The sequence below is a fragment of the Pristiophorus japonicus genome, chromosome 1 (assembly GCF_044704955.1).
Source record: "Pristiophorus japonicus isolate sPriJap1 chromosome 1, sPriJap1.hap1, whole genome shotgun sequence".
NCBI classification, from domain to species: domain Eukaryota; kingdom Metazoa; phylum Chordata; class Chondrichthyes; family Pristiophoridae; genus Pristiophorus; species Pristiophorus japonicus.
In genome coordinates this window covers 542,797,852-542,820,798 of record NC_091977.1, presented here as the reverse complement: position 1 = coordinate 542,820,798, position 22,947 = coordinate 542,797,852, and the positions used below count along the sequence as shown (strand labels likewise).

Here is a 22,947-nt window from a genome sequence, read left to right as displayed (position 1 = left end):
AAATTAAATTTAAGACAGAGATAGACAGTTTCTTAACCGATAAGGGAATAAAGGGTTATGGGGAGCGGGCGGGGAAGTGGAGCTGAGTCCATGATCGGATCAGCCATGATCGTATTAAATGGCGGAGCAGGCTCGAGGGGCCGTATGGCCTACTCCTGCCCCTATCTCTTATGTTCTTATGTACCAGTTAGACTTTCCACAGCTAAAGTTTTCTGCTTGTTGCATTACATAGAATATACCGCACAGAAACAGGCCATTCAGCCCAACTGGTCCATGCTTCACACAAGCCTTCTCTTACCCCTCTTCATCAGCGTAGCCTACTTTGCTGCCTCATGTTTAACTAGCTTCCCCTTTAATGCATCTGTGGTACTGGACTTCATGTTGCAAAGGTATGGGGCAAAGTTCCCAGACACGCTATAGAAGTTGGGTTTTGATTCTTGGACACAACAACAAAGGCACTGGGGATGACCAATCCCTCAACAATTCTGGTCGCCGTATTATAAAAAGGATATAGAGGCACAGGAGGGGGTACAAAAAAGATTTACAAGAACGATACCAGAAATCTGAGGGTATACATATCAGGGAAGGATGAACAGGCTGGGTCTCTTGAAAAGAGATGGCTGAGGAGTGACCTGATAAAAGTCTTTAAAATTGTGAGAGGTCTTTGAAATGATGATAGGTTTTGTTAGAGTGGATACAGAGAGAATGTTTCCACTTGTGGGGAAGGACAAACTAGAGGCCATCAATATAAGATAGTCACCAAGAAATCCTGTAGGGAATTCAGGAGAAACTTCTTTACCCAGAGAGCGGTGAGAATGTGGAACTCGCTGCCACAGGGAGGGGTTGAGGCGAATAGTATCGATGCATTTAAGGGGAGGCTGGACAAGCATATGGGGGGAGAAGGGAATAGAGGGTTATGCTGATAGAGTTAGATGAGGAAAGACGGGAGGAGGCTCGAGTGGAGCATAAACGCCGCCATGGACTGGTTGGCCTGTTTCTGTGCCGTATATCCTATGTATGTAATGTACTGGGCTGTCCTTTTCAGGAGAAACATACAAAGAAAAACTGTTTGAGGTTGTTCTGTAACCGTATTGACTAACATTCTGTTGCGGTGCACATGTAGACATCAATGAAAGCAGCAAATATTGGAACTCTCGGGCTAAAATTAGAATTTTTATTCAGCACAGACATTGTGCCCCAGTTGCCTCGTCTGGTGTTATACTCCCTTCACTGACCTATGAAGTACATCACTTGCACCAAACCAAGTGCTTCAGTAGTGGGCTGAGTGTGGCTACCCAAGGCTTTTAAATACTGTACAGAATGTACAATACTATAAACTTAGAAAACAAACACCTCCCCCCCCCGGCCCCTAATCGGACAAAATCTCTTCTGAGTATCCAACAGGAGTAAAGATTCCTAGTAACGTGTTGCCACGGATACAAGAGTTCCCACTTTTGGTTACCTATTACCATTAATAGTTCCCTCGACGGACTCCTGCTGGGTTAGGGACCGATGCCACCAATACCCACAATAGGTCGTGTTACAGGAGCGTTGCTGCAATGCCCTGGTTTGCTCGTATTCAGATATTGGTTAAGCCTCTTACAAAAATTCAGCTGTGGCTTTAGAGACACTGGGGCCAATGAAAGTGTTGAGCACCTGTCTTGTGGTAGGGAGAGTCTCCCACTTGGCTCTCCAGAAGTGGAACAGAGACCAGCAGAGACTGACTCATTATTCAATGCTGTGGCAGCATCGCCTAATCTGATCACAACTTGAAATCCAGAATTCATGTTGGCAAGGCAGAGGCGACATTGCTGACATTTACTACATAGCACTGGACACTGCACGGATTGTACTTGGTTGGCAACGTGCTCAACTTGGCTTTGCAAGTGTGCGTCAGATGTTCTCTTTATTGCAAAGGGGATGGAGTATAAAAGCAGGGAAGTCTTGCTACAGCTATACAGGGTATTGGTGAGGCCACACCTGGAATACTGCCTGCAGTTTTGGTTTCCATATTTATGAAAGGATATACTTGCTTTGGAGGCAGTTCAGAGAAGGTTCACTCGGTTGATTCCGGAGATGAGGGGGTTGTCTTATGAGGAAGGGTTGAGTAGGTTGGGCCTCTACTCATTGGAATTCAGAAGAATGAGAGGTGATCTTATTGAAACGTATAAGATTATGAGGGGGCTTGACAAGGTGGATGCAGGGAGGATGTTTCCACTGATGGGGGAGACTAGAACTAGGGGGCATAATCTTAGAATAAGGGGCTGCCCATTTAAAACCGAGATGAGGAGGAATTTCTTCTCTCAGAGGGTTGTAAATCTGTGGAATTCGCTGCCTCAGAGAGCTGTGGAAGCTGGGTCATTGAATAAATTTGAAACAGAAATAGACAGTTTCTTAAACGATAAGGGGATAAGGGGTTATAGGGAGCGGGCAGGGAAGTGGAGCTGAGTCCATGATCTTATTGAATGGTGGAGCATGCTCGAGGGGCTGTATGGCCTACTCCTGCTCCTATTTCTTATGTTCTTATACAAGCTCTTCCCTGTCACTATTGCAGCGACTCTCCACAGCTAACGATGAGATTGTGGAAGTTTTACTGTCCAAGCACCAGGTTCTGGGTGCATTGCGGTTTATTCGAAGCGTTGGTAGCCATGACAGTATCTCGGCCCGGAAATTCCTGGATGCAGCAAGACAGACTGGAGACGCAATGCTGTTCTACACCACCTTCAAGTTTTTCGAACAGAGGAATCAGAGGCTACGAGGAAGCTCACACTTCACACCAGGTGAGTACAAACCAGAAGTGCTTTGAAAACAACTGGTGGTCGGGCGGGATGAAAAGACGTTGCAGAACCAACCAGGGAGCAGGCTATTTTAGATCTGGTACTGTGTAATGAGTCTGGATTAATTAATCTTGTCATAAAAGATCCTCTAGGGAAGAGTGATCATAAGCATGGTAGCATTTCCAATTCAGTTCGAGCGTGAGAAAGCTAGGTCTCAGACTAGTGTCCTGAACTTAAAGGCAATTACAAAGGTATGAAGGCAGAGTTGGTTAAAGTGGACTCAGAAAATATATTAAAGGGTAAGACGGTGAATAAACATTTAAGGACATATTTCATAACTCTCATCAAAGATATATTCCAGTGAGAAAGAAAGACTCGAAGATGAACCATCCGTGGCTAACTAAGGAAGTAAAGGATGATATCAAGTTGAAAACAAAAGCACACAATGTCGTGAAGAATAGTGAAAGGCCAGAGGATTGGGAAATGTTTCGACTAGATTTGGCCAAAGTGGACTGGAAACGACTACTTGATGGTAAATCAGTGTCAGAGAGTGGGAGGTATTCAAGGAGGAGATAGGGAGGGCACAGAGCATGATCATCTCCTTTTTAAGGGTGCAGAGTATGTACCCTTTAAAAAAAAAAAGCGCTAACAAATCTAGAGCCCCTTGGATGTCAAGAGACATACAGGGTAAGATAAAGAAAAAAAGGGAAGCTTATGACGGATACCGGGAACTCAACACTGCAGAAACTGTAGAGGAGTATAAGATGTGTAGGGGTGCAATTAAAAAAGATATCAGGAGAGCATGAAAGAATGTTGGAACTAAAATCAGGGGAACCCCAAAGATGTTTTATAAATACATTAAGAGCAAGAGGATAACTGGAGAAAGAGTGAGGCCTATTAGAGACCATAAAGGAAATCTGTGTGTGGAGGGGGAAGACGTGGGTAGGATTCTTAATGAATACTTTGCACCTGTTTTCATAAGAGTGGTGTGATGCAGACTTTGCAATGAGGGAGGAGGAGTGTGGAATATTAGACGAGGTACATATAGTTAGAGAGGAAGTATTAAAGCTCCCAGGCTGTTAAAAGAAGCAAAAGAGGAAATAGCAGAGGCTCTGACCATCATTTTCCAATCCTCTCTGGTTACAGGTGCGGTGCCAGAGGACTGGAAGACTGCTAATGTCGTACCTTTGTTTAAAAAGGGAGAAAGGGATAGGCCGAGTAATTACAGACCAGTCAGCCTAACCTGTGGTGGGAAAATTATTGGAAAAAATCCTGAGGGACAGGTTAAATCTGCATTTGGAAAGACATGAATTAATCCAGGACAGTCAGCATGGATTTATTAAGGGAAGGTCGTGTCCGACTAATTTGTTTGAATTTTTTGAGGAGGTAACCAGGAGGGTCGATGCGGGCAGTACGTACGATGTAGTGTATACGGATTTTAGCAAAACTTTTGATAAGGTCCCACATGGCAGACTGGTCACAAAAGTAAAAGCCCATGGGATCCAGGGCAAAATGGCAAGTTGGATCCAAAATTGGTTCAGAGGCAGGAAGCAAAGGGTAATGGGGTCTTGAAAGAAGTGGCTGCAGAGATAGTGGATGCATTGATTGTAATCTACCAAAATTCCCTGGATTCTGGCGAGGTCCCATCAGATTGGAAAACCCCTATTTAAGAAAGGAGGGAGTCAGAAAGCAGGAAACGATAGACCAGTTCTCCTAACATCTGTCAATGGGAAAATGCTGGAGTCCATTATTAAGGAAGTAGTAGCAGGACATTTGGGAAATCATAATGCAGTCAAACAGAGTCAGCATGGATTTATGAAAGGGAAATCATGTTTGACAAATTTGCTGGAGTTCTTTGAGGATGTAACAAACAAGGTGAATATGTTAATTCCTGGATTCTTTTACCTCAATCTGGTTCAGTAAAATTACTGAGTCGAATACCTCTTGTGCTTTGAACAAAGCAGTCTTTATTACCGGCCAGTAAGACCTATCAGACAGAAGATATACTCTCTGGATAGAGCGTACACACTCCCTACGGATAGGTGAAGTTACATCGTAAAGCGTTAACAGTTATACAGTTTTGAAATCAGATAACAAAATACAAATGGATTGACAATCTAACTCAGCCACTCATTAGTCAATCTATATGAGATGTTCTTCTTGAAAGCTCAAGTATTGCCTCTAAATGTTTCAATCTAATGGTGTGACTATTTACTGAGACCTTGCAATTCTGCAGATGTATTTCATGTTACAATTATATATTATTGGCAGGATTAGTGACTTGAAACCTTGAGACAGACTGTTAGCTATGCTGATGTTGCACTATTTGCAATCTGACATTCTCCCAGCTATTCTTCCATGGCTTATACATTTTCATATATCCCGTTTACTTTACTATCCTTAATTCCATATATTCCGTTCAGATATCCACATTTGGGAAATCATAATGCAGTCAAACAGAGTCAGCATGGATTTATGAAAGGGAAATCATGTTTGACAAATTTGCTGGAGTTCTTTGAGGATGTAACAAACAAGGTGAATACTCATTGGAGTTTAAAAGACTGAGAGATGAGCTTATCGAAACGTATAAGATTATGAGGGGGTTTGACAAGGTGGATGCAGAGAGGATGTTTCCACTGATGGGGGAGGCTAGAACTAGGGGGCATAATCTTAGAATAAGGGGCCGCCCATTTAAAACAGAACTCGGAGGGTCATGAATCTTTGGAATTCTATACCCTCGAGAACTGTGGAGGCTGGGTCATTGCATATATTTAAGGTGGAGATAGACAGGTTTTTGAAGGATAAGGGAGGAGTCAAGGGTTATGGGTAGTGTGCGGGGAAGTGGAGCTGAGTCCATGATCTGGCAAATGATACTTAAAGGGTTGACGGTGGATAGGCAATGGCAAACATTTAAAGATCACATGGATGAACTTCAACAATTGTACATCCCTGTCTAGAGTAAAAATAAAATGGGGAAGGTGGCTCAACTGTGGCTAACAAGAGAAATTAAGGATAGTGTTAAAACTAAGGACAAGGCATATAAATTGGCCAGAAAAAGTAACAAACCTGAGGACTGGGAGAAATTTAGAATTCAACAGAGGAGGACTAAGAGGTCAGAGTAGGAATCGCAGGATAGCTCAGATGAATACATGGCTTGAGGAGTGGTGCAAAAGGGAGGGATTCAAATTCCTGGGACATTGGAACCGGTTCTGGGGGAGGTGGGACCAGTACAAACCGGATGGTCTGCACCTGGGCAGGACCGGAACCAATGTCCTAGGGGGAGTGTTTGCGAGTGCTATTGGGGAGGAGTTAAACTAAATCCAGGGGGATGGGAACCTATGCAGGGAGATGGAGGGAAATAAAATGGAGGCAGAAGCAAAAGATAGAAAGGAGAATAGTAAAAGTGGAGGGCAGAGAAACCCAAGGCAAAAAACAAAAAGGGCCACATTACAGCAAAATGCTATCGGGGCAAAGTGTGTTAAAAAGACAAGCCTGAAGGCTCTGTGCCTCAATGCGAGGAGTATTCGGAATAAGGTGGAAGAATTAACTGCGCAGACAGCAGTTAACGGATCTGATGTAATTGGCATCACGGAGACATGGCTACAGGGTGACCCAGGCTGGGAACTCAACATCCAGGGGTATTCAACATTTAGGAAGGATAGGCAGAGAGGAAAAGGAGGCGGGGTGGCGTTGCTGGTTAAAGAGGAAATTAATGCAATAGTAAGGAGGGACATTAGCCTGGATGATGTGGAATCGGTATGGGTGGAGCTGTGGAATATCAAAGGGCAGAAAACGCGAGTGGGAGTTGTGTACTGACCACCAAACAGTAGTAGTGAGGTTGGGGACAGTATCAAACAAGAAATAAGGGATGCATGCAATAAAGGTACAGCAGTTATCATGGGTGACTTTACTCTACATATTGATTGGGCTAACCAAACTGCTAGCAATACGGTGGAGGAGGATTTCCTGGAATGTATTAGGGATGGTTTTCTCGACCAATATGTCGAGGAACCAACTAGAGAGCTGGCCATCCTACACTGGGTGATGTGTAATGAGAAAGGACTAATTAGCAATCTTGTTGTGCGAGTCCCCTTGGGGAAGAGTGACCATAATATGGTAGAATTCTTTATTAAGATGGAGAGTGACACAGTTAATTCGGAAACTAGGGTCCTGAACTTAAGGAAAGGTAACTTCGACGGTATGAGGCGTGAATTGACTAGAATAGACTGGCAAAGGATACTTAAAGGGTTGACGGTGGATAGGCAATGGCAAACATTTAACGATCACATGGATGAACTTCAGCAATTGTACATCCCTGTCTGGAGTAAAAATAAAACGGGGAAGGTGGCTCAACCGTGGCTAACAAGAGAAATTAAGGATAATGTTAAAATCAAGGAAGAGGCCTATAAATTGGCCAGAAAAAGTAGCAAACCTGAGGACTGGGAGAAATTTAGAATTCAACAGAGGAGGACTAAGGGTTTAATTAAGAGGAGGAAAATAGAGTACGAGAGGAGGTTTGCAGGGAACATAAAAACTGACTGCAAAAGCTTCTATAAATATGTGAAGAAAAAAAGATTAGTGAAGACAAAATGTAGGTCCCTTGCAGTCGGATTCAGGTGAATTTATAATGGGTAACAAAGAAATGGCAGACCAATTGAACCAATACTTTGGTTCTGTCTTCACGAAGGAAGACACAAATAACCTTCCGAATGTACTAGGGGACAGTGGGTCTAGTGAGAAGGAGGAACTGAAGGATATCTTTATTAGGTGGAAAATTGTGTTAGGGAAATTGATGCGATTGAAGGCTGATAAATCCCTGGGGCCTGATAGTCTGCATCCCCCAGAGTACTTAAGGAAGTGGCCCTGGAAATAGTGGATGCATTGGTGATCATTTTCCAACAGTCTATCGACTCTGGATCAGTTCCTATGGACTGGAGGGTAGCGAATGTAACACCACTTTTTAAAAAAGGAGAGAGAGAGAAAGCGGGTAAATATAGACCGGTTAGCCTGACATCAGTAGTGGGGAAAATGTTGGAATCAATCATTAAGGATGAAATAGCAGCGCATTTGGAAAGCAGTGACAGGATTGGTCCAAGTCAGCACGGATTTATGAAAGGCAAGTCATGCTTGACGAATCTTCTGGAATTTTTTGAGGATGTAACTAGCAGAGTGGACAAGGGAGAACCAGTGGATGTGGTGTATTTGGACTTTCAAAAGGCTTTTGACAAGGTCCCGCACAAGAGATTGGTGTGCAAAGTCAAAGCGCATGGTATTGGGGGTAATGTACTGATGTGGATAGAGAACTGGTTGGCAGACAGGAAGCAGAGAGTCGCGATAAGCGGGTCCTTTTCAGAATGGCAGGCAGTGACTAGTGGAGTGCCGCAGGGCTCAGTGCTGGGACCCCAGCTCTTTACAATATACATTAATGATTTGGATGAGGAATTGAGTGTAATATCTCCAAGTTTGCAGATGACACTAAACTAGGTGGCGGTGTGAGCTGTGAGGAGGATGCTAAGAGGCTGCAGGGTGACTTGGACAGGTTCGGTGAGTGGGCAAATGCAGGGCAGATGCAGTATAATGTGGATAAATGTGAGGTTATCCACTTTGGTGGCAAAAACACAAAGGCAGAATATTATCTGAATGGCGGCAGATTAAGAAAAGGGGAGGTGTAACGAGACCTGGGTGTCATGGTTCATCAGTCATTGAAGGTCGGCATGCAGGTACAACAGGCAGTGAAGAAGGCAAATGGGTATGTTGGCCTTCATAGCTAGGGGATTTGAGTATAGGAGCAGGGAGGTCTTACTGCAATTGTACAGGGCCTTGGTGAGGTCTCACCTGGAATATTGTGTTCAGTTTTGGTCTAATCTGAGGAAGGACATTCTTGCTATTGAGGGAGTGCAGCGAAGGTTCACCAGACTAATTCCAAAGATGGCTGGATGTCATATGAGGAGAGACTGGATCAATTGGGCCTTTATACACTGGAGTTTAGAAGGATGAGAGGGGATCTCATAGAAGCGTATAAGATTCTGACGGGACTGGACAGGTTAGATGCAGGTAGAATGTTCCCAATGTTGGTGAGGTCCAGAACCAGGGTCTCAGTCTATGGATAAGGAGTAGGCCATTTAGGACTGAGATGAGGAGAAACTTCTTCACTCAGAGTTGTTAACCTGTGGAATTCCCTGCCGCAGAGAGTTGTTGATGCCAGTTCATTGGATATATTCAAGAGGGAGTTAGATATGGCCCTTACGGCTAAAGGGATCAAGGGTGTATGGAGAGAAAGCAGGAAAGGGGTACTGAGGTGAATGATCAGCCATGATCTTATTGAATGGTGGTGCAGGCTCGAAGGGCCGAATGGCCTACTCCTGCACCTATTTTCTATGTTTCTATCTTGTTGAATGGCTCGAGAGGCCATTTTCTCATTTCGTGCTCCTATTTCCTATGTTCTTATGTAAAATAAGCATTGGTTCCTACTGACGATCACTGCCATACCTCGCCAACAGTGCTGGAGTGACCACCCACTTACCCGCAATTCATGAGACCAGGAAAGAATGAGTTTTCCAGATGAGATTCCTTTAGTAGCAGTCTTTAATGAACAATAATTCACATTACAAATTGCAACTTGAAGTGTATTTACATAATACTAAGTGTATTTACAGTCAAGAAGGGGATCTCAATTCTACTTTCCTGTTTTGTTTTGGATCCAGTGTTCGAGGTCCCATCTACCCCTCAGAGGGGCACAAAACAATCCTATGGCACTATTTAAGCAGAGGAGTTGTTTGTGGTGAGCTGGTGAATATTTATCCCTGAACCAGCATCTCAGCTTCTCTGGTCATTTACCCTGTGGGAGCTTGCTGTGCAGTTTGGCTGCCACGTTGCCCTGCATTACAACTGACGGGGCTTCATCGCACTTTGGGATGTCCGGAAGGCCTAAGGCAGTATAAATGCAAGTTTTATTTTCCTCCCTGTGATATATACAAAGTTGATCATTTTCAACATGTTTTAGCTCCAGAGATCTGCTGCTCATAATTTGGGTAATTGTTTAAAAGTGTGGTGGTTTTAAAAAAAAAAACGAACCAGTCCCTCAGTTTAGATGAAAGACTCATTTAGTTTCAGCAGGAAGTATTAGTGTGTTCCACATCAGCATTTCAGCCAGCTTGAGCCGCAACTTGTCGATCTGCCTTACCTTTCATGCAGCATCAGTGACATACCAAGTTACAAAAGGTATCCTTACTTCACCAGATAGGAAGGAGTTTGTGCAACAGTAACAGAAGTCTTCTTGCTCCCACTCCTTGAATTGGAACAGGTTTCGGGAGGGGGCCGGATGGCGGGAAGAGAAGTGGGGCCAACCAGGCTTCCCGCTGAGCTGCGAGTCCCAGGCAGCGTGTGTGTGGGGGGGGGGTTGGGTGTGGGGGGTGTGGTTGGGTTGGGTGTGGGGGGGGGGGTTGGGAGAGTGAGAGGGGGGGTTGGGAGAGTGAGAGGGAGGCTAGGGGGTGGGAGAAAGAGAGGCTGGGGGGTAGGTGGGAGAGTGAGAGGGGCTTGGGGGGGGGGGGGGAGGGGAGGGGAGGGATTGGGAGAGTGAGAGGGATGTTAGGGGGTGGGAGAAAGAGAGGCTGGGGGGTAGGTGGGAGAATGAGAGGGGCTGGGGGGTAGGTGGGAGAGTGAGGGTGGGGGAGTGAGAGAGGGGCTGAGGGGCTGGGGGTTGGGAGCGAGAGGCTAAGGTGGGGGGAGAAGAGGAGCAACTGGAGGAGAGAGAGAGAGAGAGAGACGGGGGGGGTAGTGCGGGGTTGGAGGGGAGAGAGGGAACTCAGGGAAGACGGATCACATTTTTCCAAACCCCTACAAGGGACCGCATTGGAGTGGATGATATCCAGAAGGCATGACACTGTCACTACTCATTTCATACTCAATAAACCTGTTAACAATCCGCACACAATGCCCCATCTATGGTGATGGAGTGGGAGGGGGGGGAAGGATGGACTTGGACTGGGGTACGGCACTTTGGCTGGGGGAGGGATGGACTGGGGTATGGGACTTTGGCCAGCCCTTGCTGTCTTCTGGGGAGCTCTGTCCTCTGTCGCTTCAAGAAGTCAAAGTGGATCGAGTTACAATTTGCAAAGTCAGTGCGACCTTGGGATTGGCGGTTCCAGTGACACATTCCTTTGAAACTTCAGGGTGTGGCTTATCATCCAAGGGGTCCAACCAGAAACAAAGGGTGGAGCATGGCGGCCATTTTGGCAGCACAAATAAACGCGTCCATTTTTAAATGGCATGTCCTTCAGTTTTTTGGGCTTTAGATCCTTGTGAAAGGGGATTTCTTGGCTCTACTTACTTTGATATCAACTCTACCTAATGCAATACATTGTACTTGAGCACCATTAATGTGAATTATTCTTTAATTTTAGGAGAACATTGTGAAGAACATATCACCCATTTCAAAAGCCTTTTTGGAGAACAAGCGCTTCTGACAGCCATGGCTGTATGAACTATCAGCACTGTTAGCGATGTACCGTTAGTTATTGAATGTTCATAGAAATTTATCTGTACAATTTTCGGCATGTATTAAAAGTATGCATTAGTGTCACTTCCCAGCAGCATTCTTTTAACTTGTCAACTGGAAAGTGTAAACTAGCTTTGCAATTACTAGTTACACATCCACTTCTCTGCTGAACTGCCAGTTAAAAGATATTACTAATGCAATAAATCTGGAACCAGTCAGGAACCTTCAATAAATAAAGCCGTCTGTGCTGTAGCAAACTAGCCAATTTCCTGAGTTCAAAGTACCAAAGAAATTTCTGCATTAAACTGCAAAGACAGTAGTTCAAAATCCTTTGACTTGCTTCAGATTCTGTGTGCGGTCAATAGTCAGTCTGTGGTTCTGGAGCACTTGGTCAATGCTGGGTTATTTCAACAGTCGCTCCCGTTCTGTGCCCTTGTACTGGTCGTGCAGAGCAGAAACTTTCCCTCTGTTTACAGATGGTCCTAAACACAAGACAATATATTTTTAAACTTTTTAAAGGTGAATTTATAATGGGGAACAAAGAAATGGCAGACCAGTTGTACAAATACTTTGGTTCTGTCTAAAGGAAGACACAAATAACCTTCCGGAAATACTAGGGGACCGAGGGTCTAGTGAGAAGGAGGAACTGAAGGAAATCCTTATTAGGCGGGAAATTGTGTTAGGGAAATTGATGGGATTGAAGGCCGATAAATCCCCAGGGCTTCAATCCCATCAATGTTGGAATCAATTATTAAAGATGAAATAGCAGCACATTTGGAAAGCAGTGACAGGATCGGTCCAAGTCAGCATGGATTTATGAAAGGGAAATCATACTTGACAAATCTTCTAGAATTTTTTGAGGATGTAACTAGTAGAGTGGACAAGGGAAGAACCAGTGGATGTGGTGTATTTGGACTTTCAAAAGGCTTTTGACAAGGTCCCATGCAAGAGATTGGTGTACAAAATTGAAGCACATGGTATTGGGGGTAATGTACTGACGTGAATAGAGAGCTGGTTGGCAGACAGGAAGCAGAGAGTCGGGATAAACGGGTCCTTTTCAGAATGGCAGGCAGTGACTAGTAGAGTGCCGCAGGGCTCAGTGCTGGGACCCCAGCTCTTTACAATATACATTAATGATTTGGATGAGGGAATTGTGTGTAATATCTCCCAAGTTTGCAGATGACACTAAGCTGGGTGGCAGTGTGAGCTGTGAGGAGGACGCTAAGAGGCTGCAGGGTGACTTGGACAGGTTCGGTGAGTGGGCAAATACATGGCAGATGCAGTATAATGTGGATAAATGTGAGCAAAAACACGAAGGCAGAATATTATCTGAATGGCGGCAGATTAGGAAAAGGGGAGATGCAACGAGACCTGAGTGTCATGGTACATCAGTCATTGAAAGTTGGCATGCAGGTACAGCAGGCGGTGAAGAAGGCAAAAGGTATGTTGGCCTTCATAGCTAGGGGATTTGAGTATATGAGCAGGGAGGTCTTCTTGTAGTTGTACAGGGCCTTGGTGAGGTCTCACCTGGAATATTGTGTTCAGTTTTGGTCTCCTAATCTGCGGAAGGATGTTCTTGCTATTGAGGGAGTGCAGTGAAGGTTCACCAGATTGATTCCTGGAATGGCAGGACTGACATATGAGGAGAGACTGGATCGACTGGGCCTGTATTCACTGGAGTTTAGAAGGATGAGAGGGGATCTCATAGAAACATATAAAATTCTGACGGGACTGGACAGGTTAGATGCAGGAAGAATGTTCCCGATGTTGGGGAAGTCCAGAACCAGGGGACACAGTCTGAGGATAAGGGGTAAGCCATTTAGGACTGAGATGGGAGAAACTTCTTCACTCAGAGAGTTGTTAACCTGTGGAATTCCCTGCTGCAGAGAGTTGTTGATGCCAGTTCATTGGATATATTCAGGAGAGAGTTAGATATGGCCCTTACGGCTAAAGGGATCAAGGGGTGTGGAGAGAAAGCAGGAAAGGGGTACTGAGGGAATGATCAGCCATGATCTTATTGAATGGAGGTGCAGGCTCGAAGGGCCGAAAGGCCTACTCCTGCACCTATTTTCTATGTTAAAAGATTGGATAAAATCTCCAACTTTGATGTACTAGAATGCAGATTGCAAATCAAGAATCATCATAATGAGCTCAAACTACAATTGTCTGCGAGTGTAGAAAGTTAAACAATGCCTCAGTTGGTTACATGGAGCCACACTTCAGCATAAGGCTCAGGTTCTGAGCATTTAGAAAATGGCTTCACTCCATTTCCTCAATCTTGTGGCATTGCTGATGCAGTCTTCAAGGCCAGAGCATAGCATTCAGCAGCTTCAATGAGTGGGGCTTAATTGACCTGTAATTACTTCTGTGGAAACTAGTCTCATCCACAGGCTGGGAAATTGTACACAAAAAGCTGCTTGTAATAGCCTAGCTTCTCAGGCCGTAGGAGTAGGCTATTCAGCCGTGCCTGTCCTGCCATTCAATCAGATCGTGCTGATCTGTATCTTTACTCTGCTCACCTCCGCTCCATATCCTTCAATACCCATGGGGAGGAAAAATCTGTCTCAATTAAAATTGAGACCCAGCATCTACTGCTTTGAGTGTTCCTCACTTCTATCACCATTAATTCCTTCGAAAAATCCTAAACAGCTCAAGTCACCCTTTAACCTTCTATAGTCCAAGGATTAGTTTATATAACCTCTCCTCAATTTAACCCTTGGGAGTCCCAGTAATATTCTGGGGAATCTGCACTGCCCTCCTTCCAAGACCAATACACCAAGGTGTGGTAACTTTAGCTTGAATAAAAAGCAGGCACAAGAATTGATAGTAACAAGAGGAAGCTAAATTAATGAATATAAATAAATCATCATCATCATAGGCAGTCCCTCGGAATCGAGGAAGACTTGCTTCCACTCAAAATGTGTCCTTAGGTGGCTGAACAGTCCAATACGAGAGCCACAGTCTCTGTCACAGGTGGGACAGACAATGGTTGAGGGAAAGGGAGGGTGGGACTGGTTTGCCGCACGCTCCTTCCGCTGCCTGCGCTTGGTTTCTGCATGCTCTCGGCGATGAGTATAATAAATAAATATTTTTAAAAAGGAGGGAGAGAGAAAACAGAATTATAGACCGGTTAGCCTGATATCGATAGTGGGGAAAATGTTGGAATCAATTATTAAAGATATAACAGCAGCACATTTGGAAAGCAGTGACAGGATCGGTCCAAGTCAGCATGGATTTATGAAAGGGAAATCACGCTTGACGAATCTTCTGGAATTTTTTGAGGATGTAACTAGTAGAGTTACATCCTCAAAAGGGATGGACAAGGGAGAACCAGTGGATATGGTGTATTTGGACTTGCAGAAGGCTTTTGACAAGGTCCCACACAAGAGATTAGTGTGCAAAATTTAAGCACATCGTATTGGGAGTAGTGGATAGAGAACTGGTTGGCAGACAGGAAGCAGAGAGTCGGGATAAACTGGTCATTTTCAGAATGGCAGGCAGTGACTAGTGGGGTACCGCAAGGTTCAGTGCTGGGACCCCAGCTTTTTACAATATACATTAAGAATTTGGATGAAGGAATTGAGTGTAATATCTCCAAGTTTGCAGATGACATGAAGCTGGGTGGCGATGTGAGCTGTGAGGAGGACACTAAGAGGCTGCAGAGTGACTTGAACAGGTTAGGTGAGTGGGCAAATGCATGGCAGATGCAGTATAATTTGGATAAATGTGAGGTTATCCACTTTGGGGGCAAAAACAGGAAGGCAGAATATTATCTGAATGGCGGCAGATTAGGAAAAGGGGAGGTGCAACGAGACCTGGGTGTCATGGTACATCAGTCATTGAAAGTTGGCATGCAGGTACAGCAGGAGGTGAAGAAGGCAAATGGTATGTTGGCCTTCATAGCGAGGGGATTTGAGTACAGGGGCAGGGAGGTGTTGCTACAGTTGTACAGGGCCTTAGTGAGGCCTCATCTGGAATATTGTGTTCAGTTTTGGTCTCCTAATCTGAGGAAGGACATTCTTGCTATTGAGGGAGTGCAGCGAAAGTTCACCAGACTAATTCCCGGGATGGCAGGACTGACGTATGAAGAAAGACTGGATCGACTACGCTTATTTTCACTGGAATTTAGGGGATCTCATAGAAAGATATAAAATTGTGACGGGATTGGACTGGTTAGATGCAGGAAGAATGTTCCCAATGTTGGGGAAGTCCAGAACCAGGGGTCACAGTCTTAAGGATAAGGGGTAAGCCATTTAGGACTGAGATGAGGAGAAACTTCTTCACCCAGAGAGTGGTGAACCTGTGGAATTCTCTACCACAGAAAGTTGTTGAGGCCAATTCACTAAATATATTCAAAAGGGAGTTAGAAGTGGCCCTTACGGCTAAAGGGATCAAAGGGTATGGAGAGAAAGCAGGAAAGGGGTACTGAGGTGAATGATCAGCCATGATCATGTTGAATGGTGGTGCGGGCTCGAAGGGCCGAATGGCCTACTCCTGCACCTATTTTCTATGTTTCTAAGTAGAACTATTGTATGCTCTTCTTGCTGTCAGATAAGTGCCAGAATGGCTCAATGAATGAAGCATTTAAAATAAAGTTCAAATGATCAACAGTCAGATAGTTATCTGCTTTCATATAAACAAAACTGGATTTTAACAATCTTAACGATATAACTAAGCAATACTGGAATGAATACAAGGACATGAACAGCTCCCAAAAGCACGATCGCCAAATACATTCTGAACTGGAAAATCTGGGATTTGGCAAATGCCAAGACCACAATATCTCCAAACTTAGTCAGTGTGATGCCGCTAAATACCTAGAGACAGAGAGAGATTAGAGCACAGGTCCTTAATATATAAATAATATACACAGCAGCCACCGCACTGATTACCCACCTTTCACATGGGCAGCAGCTGTGAGTAAGGGCAGGGTCCTATGAAGGGCCAGGTTAATTCCAGTGCTATCTGAAGTATGTTCAAGATTTAAAAGACATGTGCCTTTTCCTCCAGGATGATAAAGTTCTAAATAATCCAGATATAGTTTGCTGATTTTTTTAAGTTAAAACTCATGGATCCTGAGGAGGTGATGTCTGATGCCACATTCAGTTACTTACCGAACTACCCATATTTGCCAGAGCTTCCTCTGCACGGTCCACCCTGGTTTTCTTCATACTGACAGAAAATCCACGAACTATGTGGTTACTGAACTCAACTGAAATACCACAACACTACAAGGATGAAAAAGAACATCCATTAATAATCAATATCCATTCTATTGTCCCAGACGGCAAGACAATATTCCTTCAACTGAAGTCCGAAACTACAAGAATAACTTATATTTATATAGCGCCTTTAACGTAGTGAAAAGTCCCGAGGCACTTCACAGGAGTATTGTGATATAAAACAATTTAGCACCGAGCCGCATAAGTAGAAAATAGCGCAGGTGACCAAAAGCTAGGTCAAAGAGGTCGGTTTTAAGGAGTGAATTGAAGGAGGAAAGAGAGTTAGAGAGGCGGAGAGGTTTAGGGAGGGAGTTCCAGAGCTTGGGGCCCAGGCAACAGAAGGCACGGCCACCAATGGTGGAGCGATTATCATCAGGGATGGTCAGGAGGGCAGAATTAGAGGAGCGCAGACATCTCGGGGGTTGTGGGACTGGAGGAGGTAACAGAGAAAGGGAGGGGCGAGGGCCATGGAGGGATTTGAAAATATGGATGAGGATTTTGAAATTGAGGCGTTGCTTAACCGGAAGCCAGTGTAGGTCAGTGAGCACAGGGTGTGATGGGTGAGTGGGACTGGGTGTGAGTTAGGACACGGGGCAGTGAGCACAGGGGGTGATGGGTGAGTGGGACTGGGTGTGAGTTAGGACACGGGGCACAGGGGATGATGGGTGAGCGGGACTGGGTGTGAGTTAGGACATGGGGCACAGGGGGTGATGGGTGAGCAGGACTGGGTGTGAGTTAGGACACGGGGCACGGGGGGATGATGGGTGAGCAGGACTGGGTGCGAGTTAGGACACGGGGCAGTGAGCACAGGGGGTGATGGGTGAGTGGGACTTGGTGCGAGTTAGGACACGGGGCAGTGAGCACAGGGGGTGATGGGTGAGCGGGACTGGGTGCGAGTTAGGACACGGGGCAGTGAGCACAGGGGGTGATGGGTGAGCGGGACTCGGTGTGAGTTAGGACACGGGGCAGCAAGCACAGGGGGTGATGGGTGAGCGGGACTTGGTGCGAGTTAGGACACGGGGCAGTGAGCACAGGGGGTGATGGGTGAGCGGGACTTGGTGCGAGTTAGGACACGGGGCAGTGAGCACAGGGGGTGATGGGTGAGCGGGACTTGGTGCGAGTTAGGACACGGGGCAGTGAGCACAGGGGGTGATGGGTGAGTGGGACTGGGTGCGAGTTAGGACACGGGGCAGTGAGCACAGGGGGTGATGGGTGAGCGGGACTTGGTGCGAGTTAGGACACGGGGTCAGCGAGCACAGGGGGTGATGGGTGAGTGGGACTTGGTGTGAGTTAGGACACGGGGCAGTGAGCACAGGGGGTGATGGGTGAGCGGGACTGGGTGTGAGTTAGGACACGGGGCAGTGAGCACAGGGGGTGATGGGTGAGCGGGACTGGGTGTGAGTTAGGACACGGGGCAGTGAGCACAGGGGGTGATGGGTGAACGGGACTCGGTGTGAGTTAGGACACAGGGTAGTGAGCACAGGGGGTGATGGGTGAGTGGGACTTGGTGCGAGTTAGGACACGGGTTAGTGAGCACAGGGGGTGATGGGTGAGCGGGACTGGGTGTGAGTTAGGACACGGGGCAGTGAGCACAGGGGGTGATGGGTGAGCGGGACTGGGTGCGAGTTAGGACACGGGTCAGTGAGCACAGGGGTGATGGGTGAGCGGGACTCGGTGTGAGTTAGGACACGGGGCAGTGAGCACAGGGGGTGATGGGTGAGCGGGACTGGGTGTGAGTTAGGACACGGGGCAGTGAGCACAGGGGGTGATGGGTGAGCGGGATTTGGTGCGAGTTAGGACACGGGTCAGTGAGCACAGGGGGTGATGGGTGAGTGGGACTTGGTGCGAGTTAGGACACGGGGCAGCGAGCACAGGGGGTGATGGGTGAGTGGGACTTGGTGCGAGTTAGGACACGGGTCAGTGAGCACAGGGGGTGATGGGTGAACGGGACTCGGTGTGAGTTAGGACACAGGGTAGTGAGCACAGGGGGTGATGGGTGAGTGGGACTTGGTGCGAGTTAGGACACGGGTTAGTGAGCACAGGGGGTGATGGGTGAGCGGGACTGGGTGTGAGTTAGGACACGGGGCAGTGAGCACAGGGGGTGATGGGTGAGCGGGACTGGGTGCGAGTTAGGACACGGGTCAGTGAGCACAGGGGTGATGGGTGAGCGGGACTCGGTGTGAGTTAGGACACGGGGCAGTGAGCACAGGGGGTGATGGGTGAGCGGGACTGGGTGTGAGTTAGGACACGGGGCAGTGAGCACAGGGGGTGATGGGTGAGCGGGATTTGGTGCGAGTTAGGACACGGGTCAGTGAGCACAGGGGGTGATGGGTGAGTGGGACTTGGTGCGAGTTAGGACACGGGGCAGCGAGCACAGGGGGTGATGGGTGAGTGGGACTTGGTGCGAGTTAGGACACGGGTCAGTGAGCACAGGGGGTGATGGGTGAACGGGACTCGGTGTGAGTTAGGACACAGGGTAGTGAGCACAGGGGGTGATGGGTGAGTGGGACTTGGTGCGAGTTAGGACACGGGTTAGTGAGCACAGGGGGTGATGGGTGAGCGGGACTGGGTGTGAGTTAGGACACGGGGCAGTGAGCACAGGGGGTGATGGGTGAGCGGGACTGGGTGCGAGTTAGGACACGGGTCAGTGAGCACAGGGGTGATGGGTGAGCGGGACTCGGTGTGAGTTAGGACACGGGGCAGTGAGCACAGGGGGTGATGGGTGAGCGGGACTGGGTGTGAGTTAGGACACGGGGCAGTGAGCACAGGGGGTGATGGGTGAGCGGGATTTGGTGCGAGTTAGGACACGGGTCAGTGAGCACAGGGGGTGATGGGTGAGTGGGACTTGGTGCGAGTTAGGACACGGGGCAGCGAGCACAGGGGGTGATGGGTGAGTGGGACTTGGTGCGAGTTAGGACACGGGTCAGTGAGCACAGGGGGTGATGGGTGAACGGGACTCGGTGTGAGTTAGGACACAGGGTAGTGAGCACAGGGGGTGATGGGTGAGTGGGACTTGGTGCGAGTTAGGACACGGGTCAGTGAGCACAGGGGGTGATGGGTGAGCGGGACTGGGTGTGAGTTAGGACACGGGGCAGTGAGCACAGGGGGTGATGGGTGAGCGGGACTGGGTGCGAGTTAGGACACGGGTCAGTGAGCACAGGGGTGATGGGTGAACGGGACTCGGTGTGAGTTAGGACACGGTGCAGCCGAGTTTTGGATCACCTCTAGTTTACGTCGGGTAGAATATGGGGGGCCAGCCAGGAGTGCGTTAGAATAGTCAAATCTAGAGGTAATAAAGACATGGACGAGGGTTTCAGCAGCAGATGAGCTGAGGCAGGGGCGGAGACGGGCGCTTTTAGTTATGCTGCAGCTATGTGGTTGAAAGCTCATCTCAGGGTCAAATGTGACACCAAGGTTGCGAACAGTCTGGGTCAGTCTCGGACAGAAGTTGGGAAGAGGGCTAGAGTTAATGGCTAGGGAACGGCGTTTGTGGCAGGGACCGAAAACAATGGCTTCGGTCTATCCAATATTTAAGTGGAGAAAATTTCTGCTCATCCAGAACTGGTTCTATTGCAGCACCATTTGCAGTATCAGGGAGATGAATGCTCACTGCACTGCATACTCCTCGAAACACCATAAATAACTTTCCACACCCTTGTCCTCCAACTCTGGCCCAATATTACGGGTCAAGATTACGAGGCTGAGCACAGAAGACTGCATAAAGTGACCTGGCTCGAGCAAGCTGGAGGCAAAGGCAAATCATTGCAGATTTTTTTTTAAAGTAGCAGGAGTCATTGAGTTTCAAGAAACTAAATTGGGCGAAGGGGGAACTAGTTAAGGCCAGCTGGTTGAAAGAGGAAGACAAATGGAGCGAGCAACAGGGACGGGTTCAAACGAGGTAGAGTCACAAAGCACAAAACTCCACAGGAGCGAGGGACCGAACCTACACATGCCCACATTTACCAGGGCCCTGCAGGATAAGCCACCACCGGCAGAGATCTGACATAAATCTAACCTCAGTCCCACTCCGTGCGGTCGGTAAATCTCAAAATGGAGAGCAGCATTACCGACTTTTCGTGTAACGGCCGCCGTGATCAAAATTCCGCTCCCGTGTTATCCCACTCCCGTGTTATCCCACTCCCGTGTTATCCCACTCCCGTGCCCACCTCTCCGCTACTGCCGATCCATGTCAAGTGCGTCATCACAGTGTGCACCACCGATCTACCCACTGACGGCCGAAATCCCGCCGTGAAAATCTTCGGCACGCCCGCCGGTACCAAAACCTGTTTTTTCCCGGTGGTCCAGTAAGGCTGTAGCCTTCGGCAATGGTGGTGCAGCTTCCCTTAAAGGGGACGGTGCATTGCCGCTGCCGCCATGCTTTTGTTTTGTCGGCCGACTAGCATGTCGGCCCGGAAAATTATGCCCCTGGGTTCACCCGGGCCGCCAAAGGGCAGCCTTGACCCTCTTGGGTGCCAGGCCGCTGGCCCGGCCAAAACCCTCCCTGGTAGCCCAGTGGATCGAAGCTTAAAGATGGCGGAGGCTCTCTCCTTTAAATGGTGAGACGGCGCTGTGATGATGTCAGCGCGGCAGCCATGGCGAACTGCCCACAATTTCGGTCCCTCTCGTGTTGCCACCGCTGCGTAACCACCCCCCCATTAAGAGCGACTCCTGGATCCGAATAATAAAAAGCAACAAAGAGAGGAATTTCGTCAAGAGACGACCTCAACCAGTACGGTGGTAGAAACACTCAAAACGGGTGATGTGCACTCCGCTTCGCGTGGGAGGGGCGGTGGGGGGGGGGGAGTTTTGGTCCCAGAGTGTTTCCAATTCTGGGGAAGAAAATAACTAGAGACCATCTATAAGATAGTTACCAATAAATCCAATGGGGAATTCAGGAGAAACTTCTTTACCCAGAGAGCGGTGAGAATGTGGAACTCGCTGCCACAGGGAGGGGTTGAGCTGAATAGTATCGATGCATTTAAGGGGAAGCTGGATAAACACGAGGGGGGAGAGGGGAATAGAGGGTTTTGCTGATAGATTTAGATGAGGAAAGGCGGGAGGAGGCTCGAGTGGAGCATTAACGCCAGCATGGACTGGTTGGGCCAAATGGCCTGTTTCTGTGCTGTATATAATATACTGGGCTGTCTTTTTCAGGAGAAACATACAAAGAAAAACACTGCTTTTGAGGTTGTTCCATAACCGCATTTACTAACCTATTCTGTCTCGGTGCACCTTTAGACATAGAAAGACTTGGATTTATATAGCACCTTTCATGACCACCGGACGTCTCAAAGCTCTTTACAGCCAATGATGTACTTTTGAGTGTAGTCACTGTTGTATTGTGGGAAACGCAGCAGCCAATTTGCACACAGCAAGCTCCCGCAACCAGCAATGTGATAATGACCAGATAATCTGTTTTAGTGATGTTGATTGGCCAGGAACACCGGGGAGAACGCCCCTGCTCTTCTTGGAAGTAGCACCATGGGATCGTTTACGTCCACCTGAGAGGGCAAACTCATTCGAAGGATGGCACCTCCAACAGTGCAGCGCTCTCTCAGCACTGCTCTGGAAAGTCAGCCTAGATTTCTTTGTGCTCAAGTTCCTGGAGTGGGAATGGAACCCACAACCTTCTGACTCAGAGACGACAGTGCTACCCACTGAACCACAGCTGACACTAATTAAATCCTCAATTTATCATCATAGGCAGTCCCTCGAGATCGAGGAAGACTTGCTTCCACTCTAAAAGTGGAGTCCAATACGGTAATTACAGCCTCTGTCACATGCCACAGGTGGGGCAGACAGTGGTTGAAGGAAAGGGTGGGTGGGGAGTCTGGTTTGCCACACGCTCCTTCCGCTGTCTACGCTTGGTTTCTGCTTGTTCTCGGCGATGGGTCCCGTGGTGCTCAGCGCCCTCCTGGATGCTCTTCCTCAATTTTGGGCGGTCGTGGGCCAGGGACTCCCAGGAGTCATTGGGGATGTTGCATTTTATCAGGGAGGCTTTGAGGGTGTCCTTGAAGCATTCCTCTGCCCACCTCGGGCTTAGAAACATAGAAAGTAGGTGCAGGAGTAGGCCATTCAGCCCTTCGAGCCTGCAACACCATTCAATAAGATCATGGCTGATCATTCCCTCCATACCCCTTGATCCCCTTAGCCGCAAGGGCCATATCTAACTCCCTTTTGAATATATCCAATGAACTGGCATCAACAACTCTCTGAGTGAAGAAGTTTCTCCTCATCTCAGTCCTAAATGGCTTACCCCTTATCCTAAGATTGTGTCCCCTGGTTCTGGACTTCCCCAACATCAGGAACATTCTACCTGCATCTAACCTGTCCCGTCCCGTCAGAATCTTACATGTTTCTATGAGATCCCCTCTCATCCTTCTAAACTCCAATGTATAAAGGCCCAGTTGATCCAGTCTCTCCACATATGTCAGTCCTGCCATCCCAGGAA

The 22,947-nt window shown here is 47.6% G+C and overlaps 2 protein-coding genes across 2 annotated transcripts in view; one reads left to right on the top strand and one right to left on the bottom strand.

The window, feature by feature from the left end:
* The window catches only part of rmc1 (regulator of MON1-CCZ1), a 60,344-nt gene extending 48,986 nt beyond the window's left edge, over positions 1 to 11,358 (top strand). The window contains exons 19-20 of the mRNA XM_070896893.1: positions 2,555 to 2,780; positions 11,180 to 11,358. Coding sequence (XP_070752994.1) covers positions 2,555 to 2,780; positions 11,180 to 11,259 — 306 coding nt within the window. The 3' untranslated portion in view covers positions 11,260 to 11,358. The remainder of the gene's footprint in view (positions 1 to 2,554; positions 2,781 to 11,179) is intronic.
* Positions 11,359 to 11,635: 277 nt separating this feature from the next.
* npc1 (Niemann-Pick disease, type C1) overlaps positions 11,636 to 22,947 on the bottom strand; it is a 55,814-nt gene continuing 44,502 nt past the window's right edge. The window contains exon 25 of the mRNA XM_070896883.1: positions 11,636 to 11,756. Coding sequence (XP_070752984.1) covers positions 11,677 to 11,756 — 80 coding nt within the window. The 3' untranslated portion in view covers positions 11,636 to 11,676. The remainder of the gene's footprint in view (positions 11,757 to 22,947) is intronic.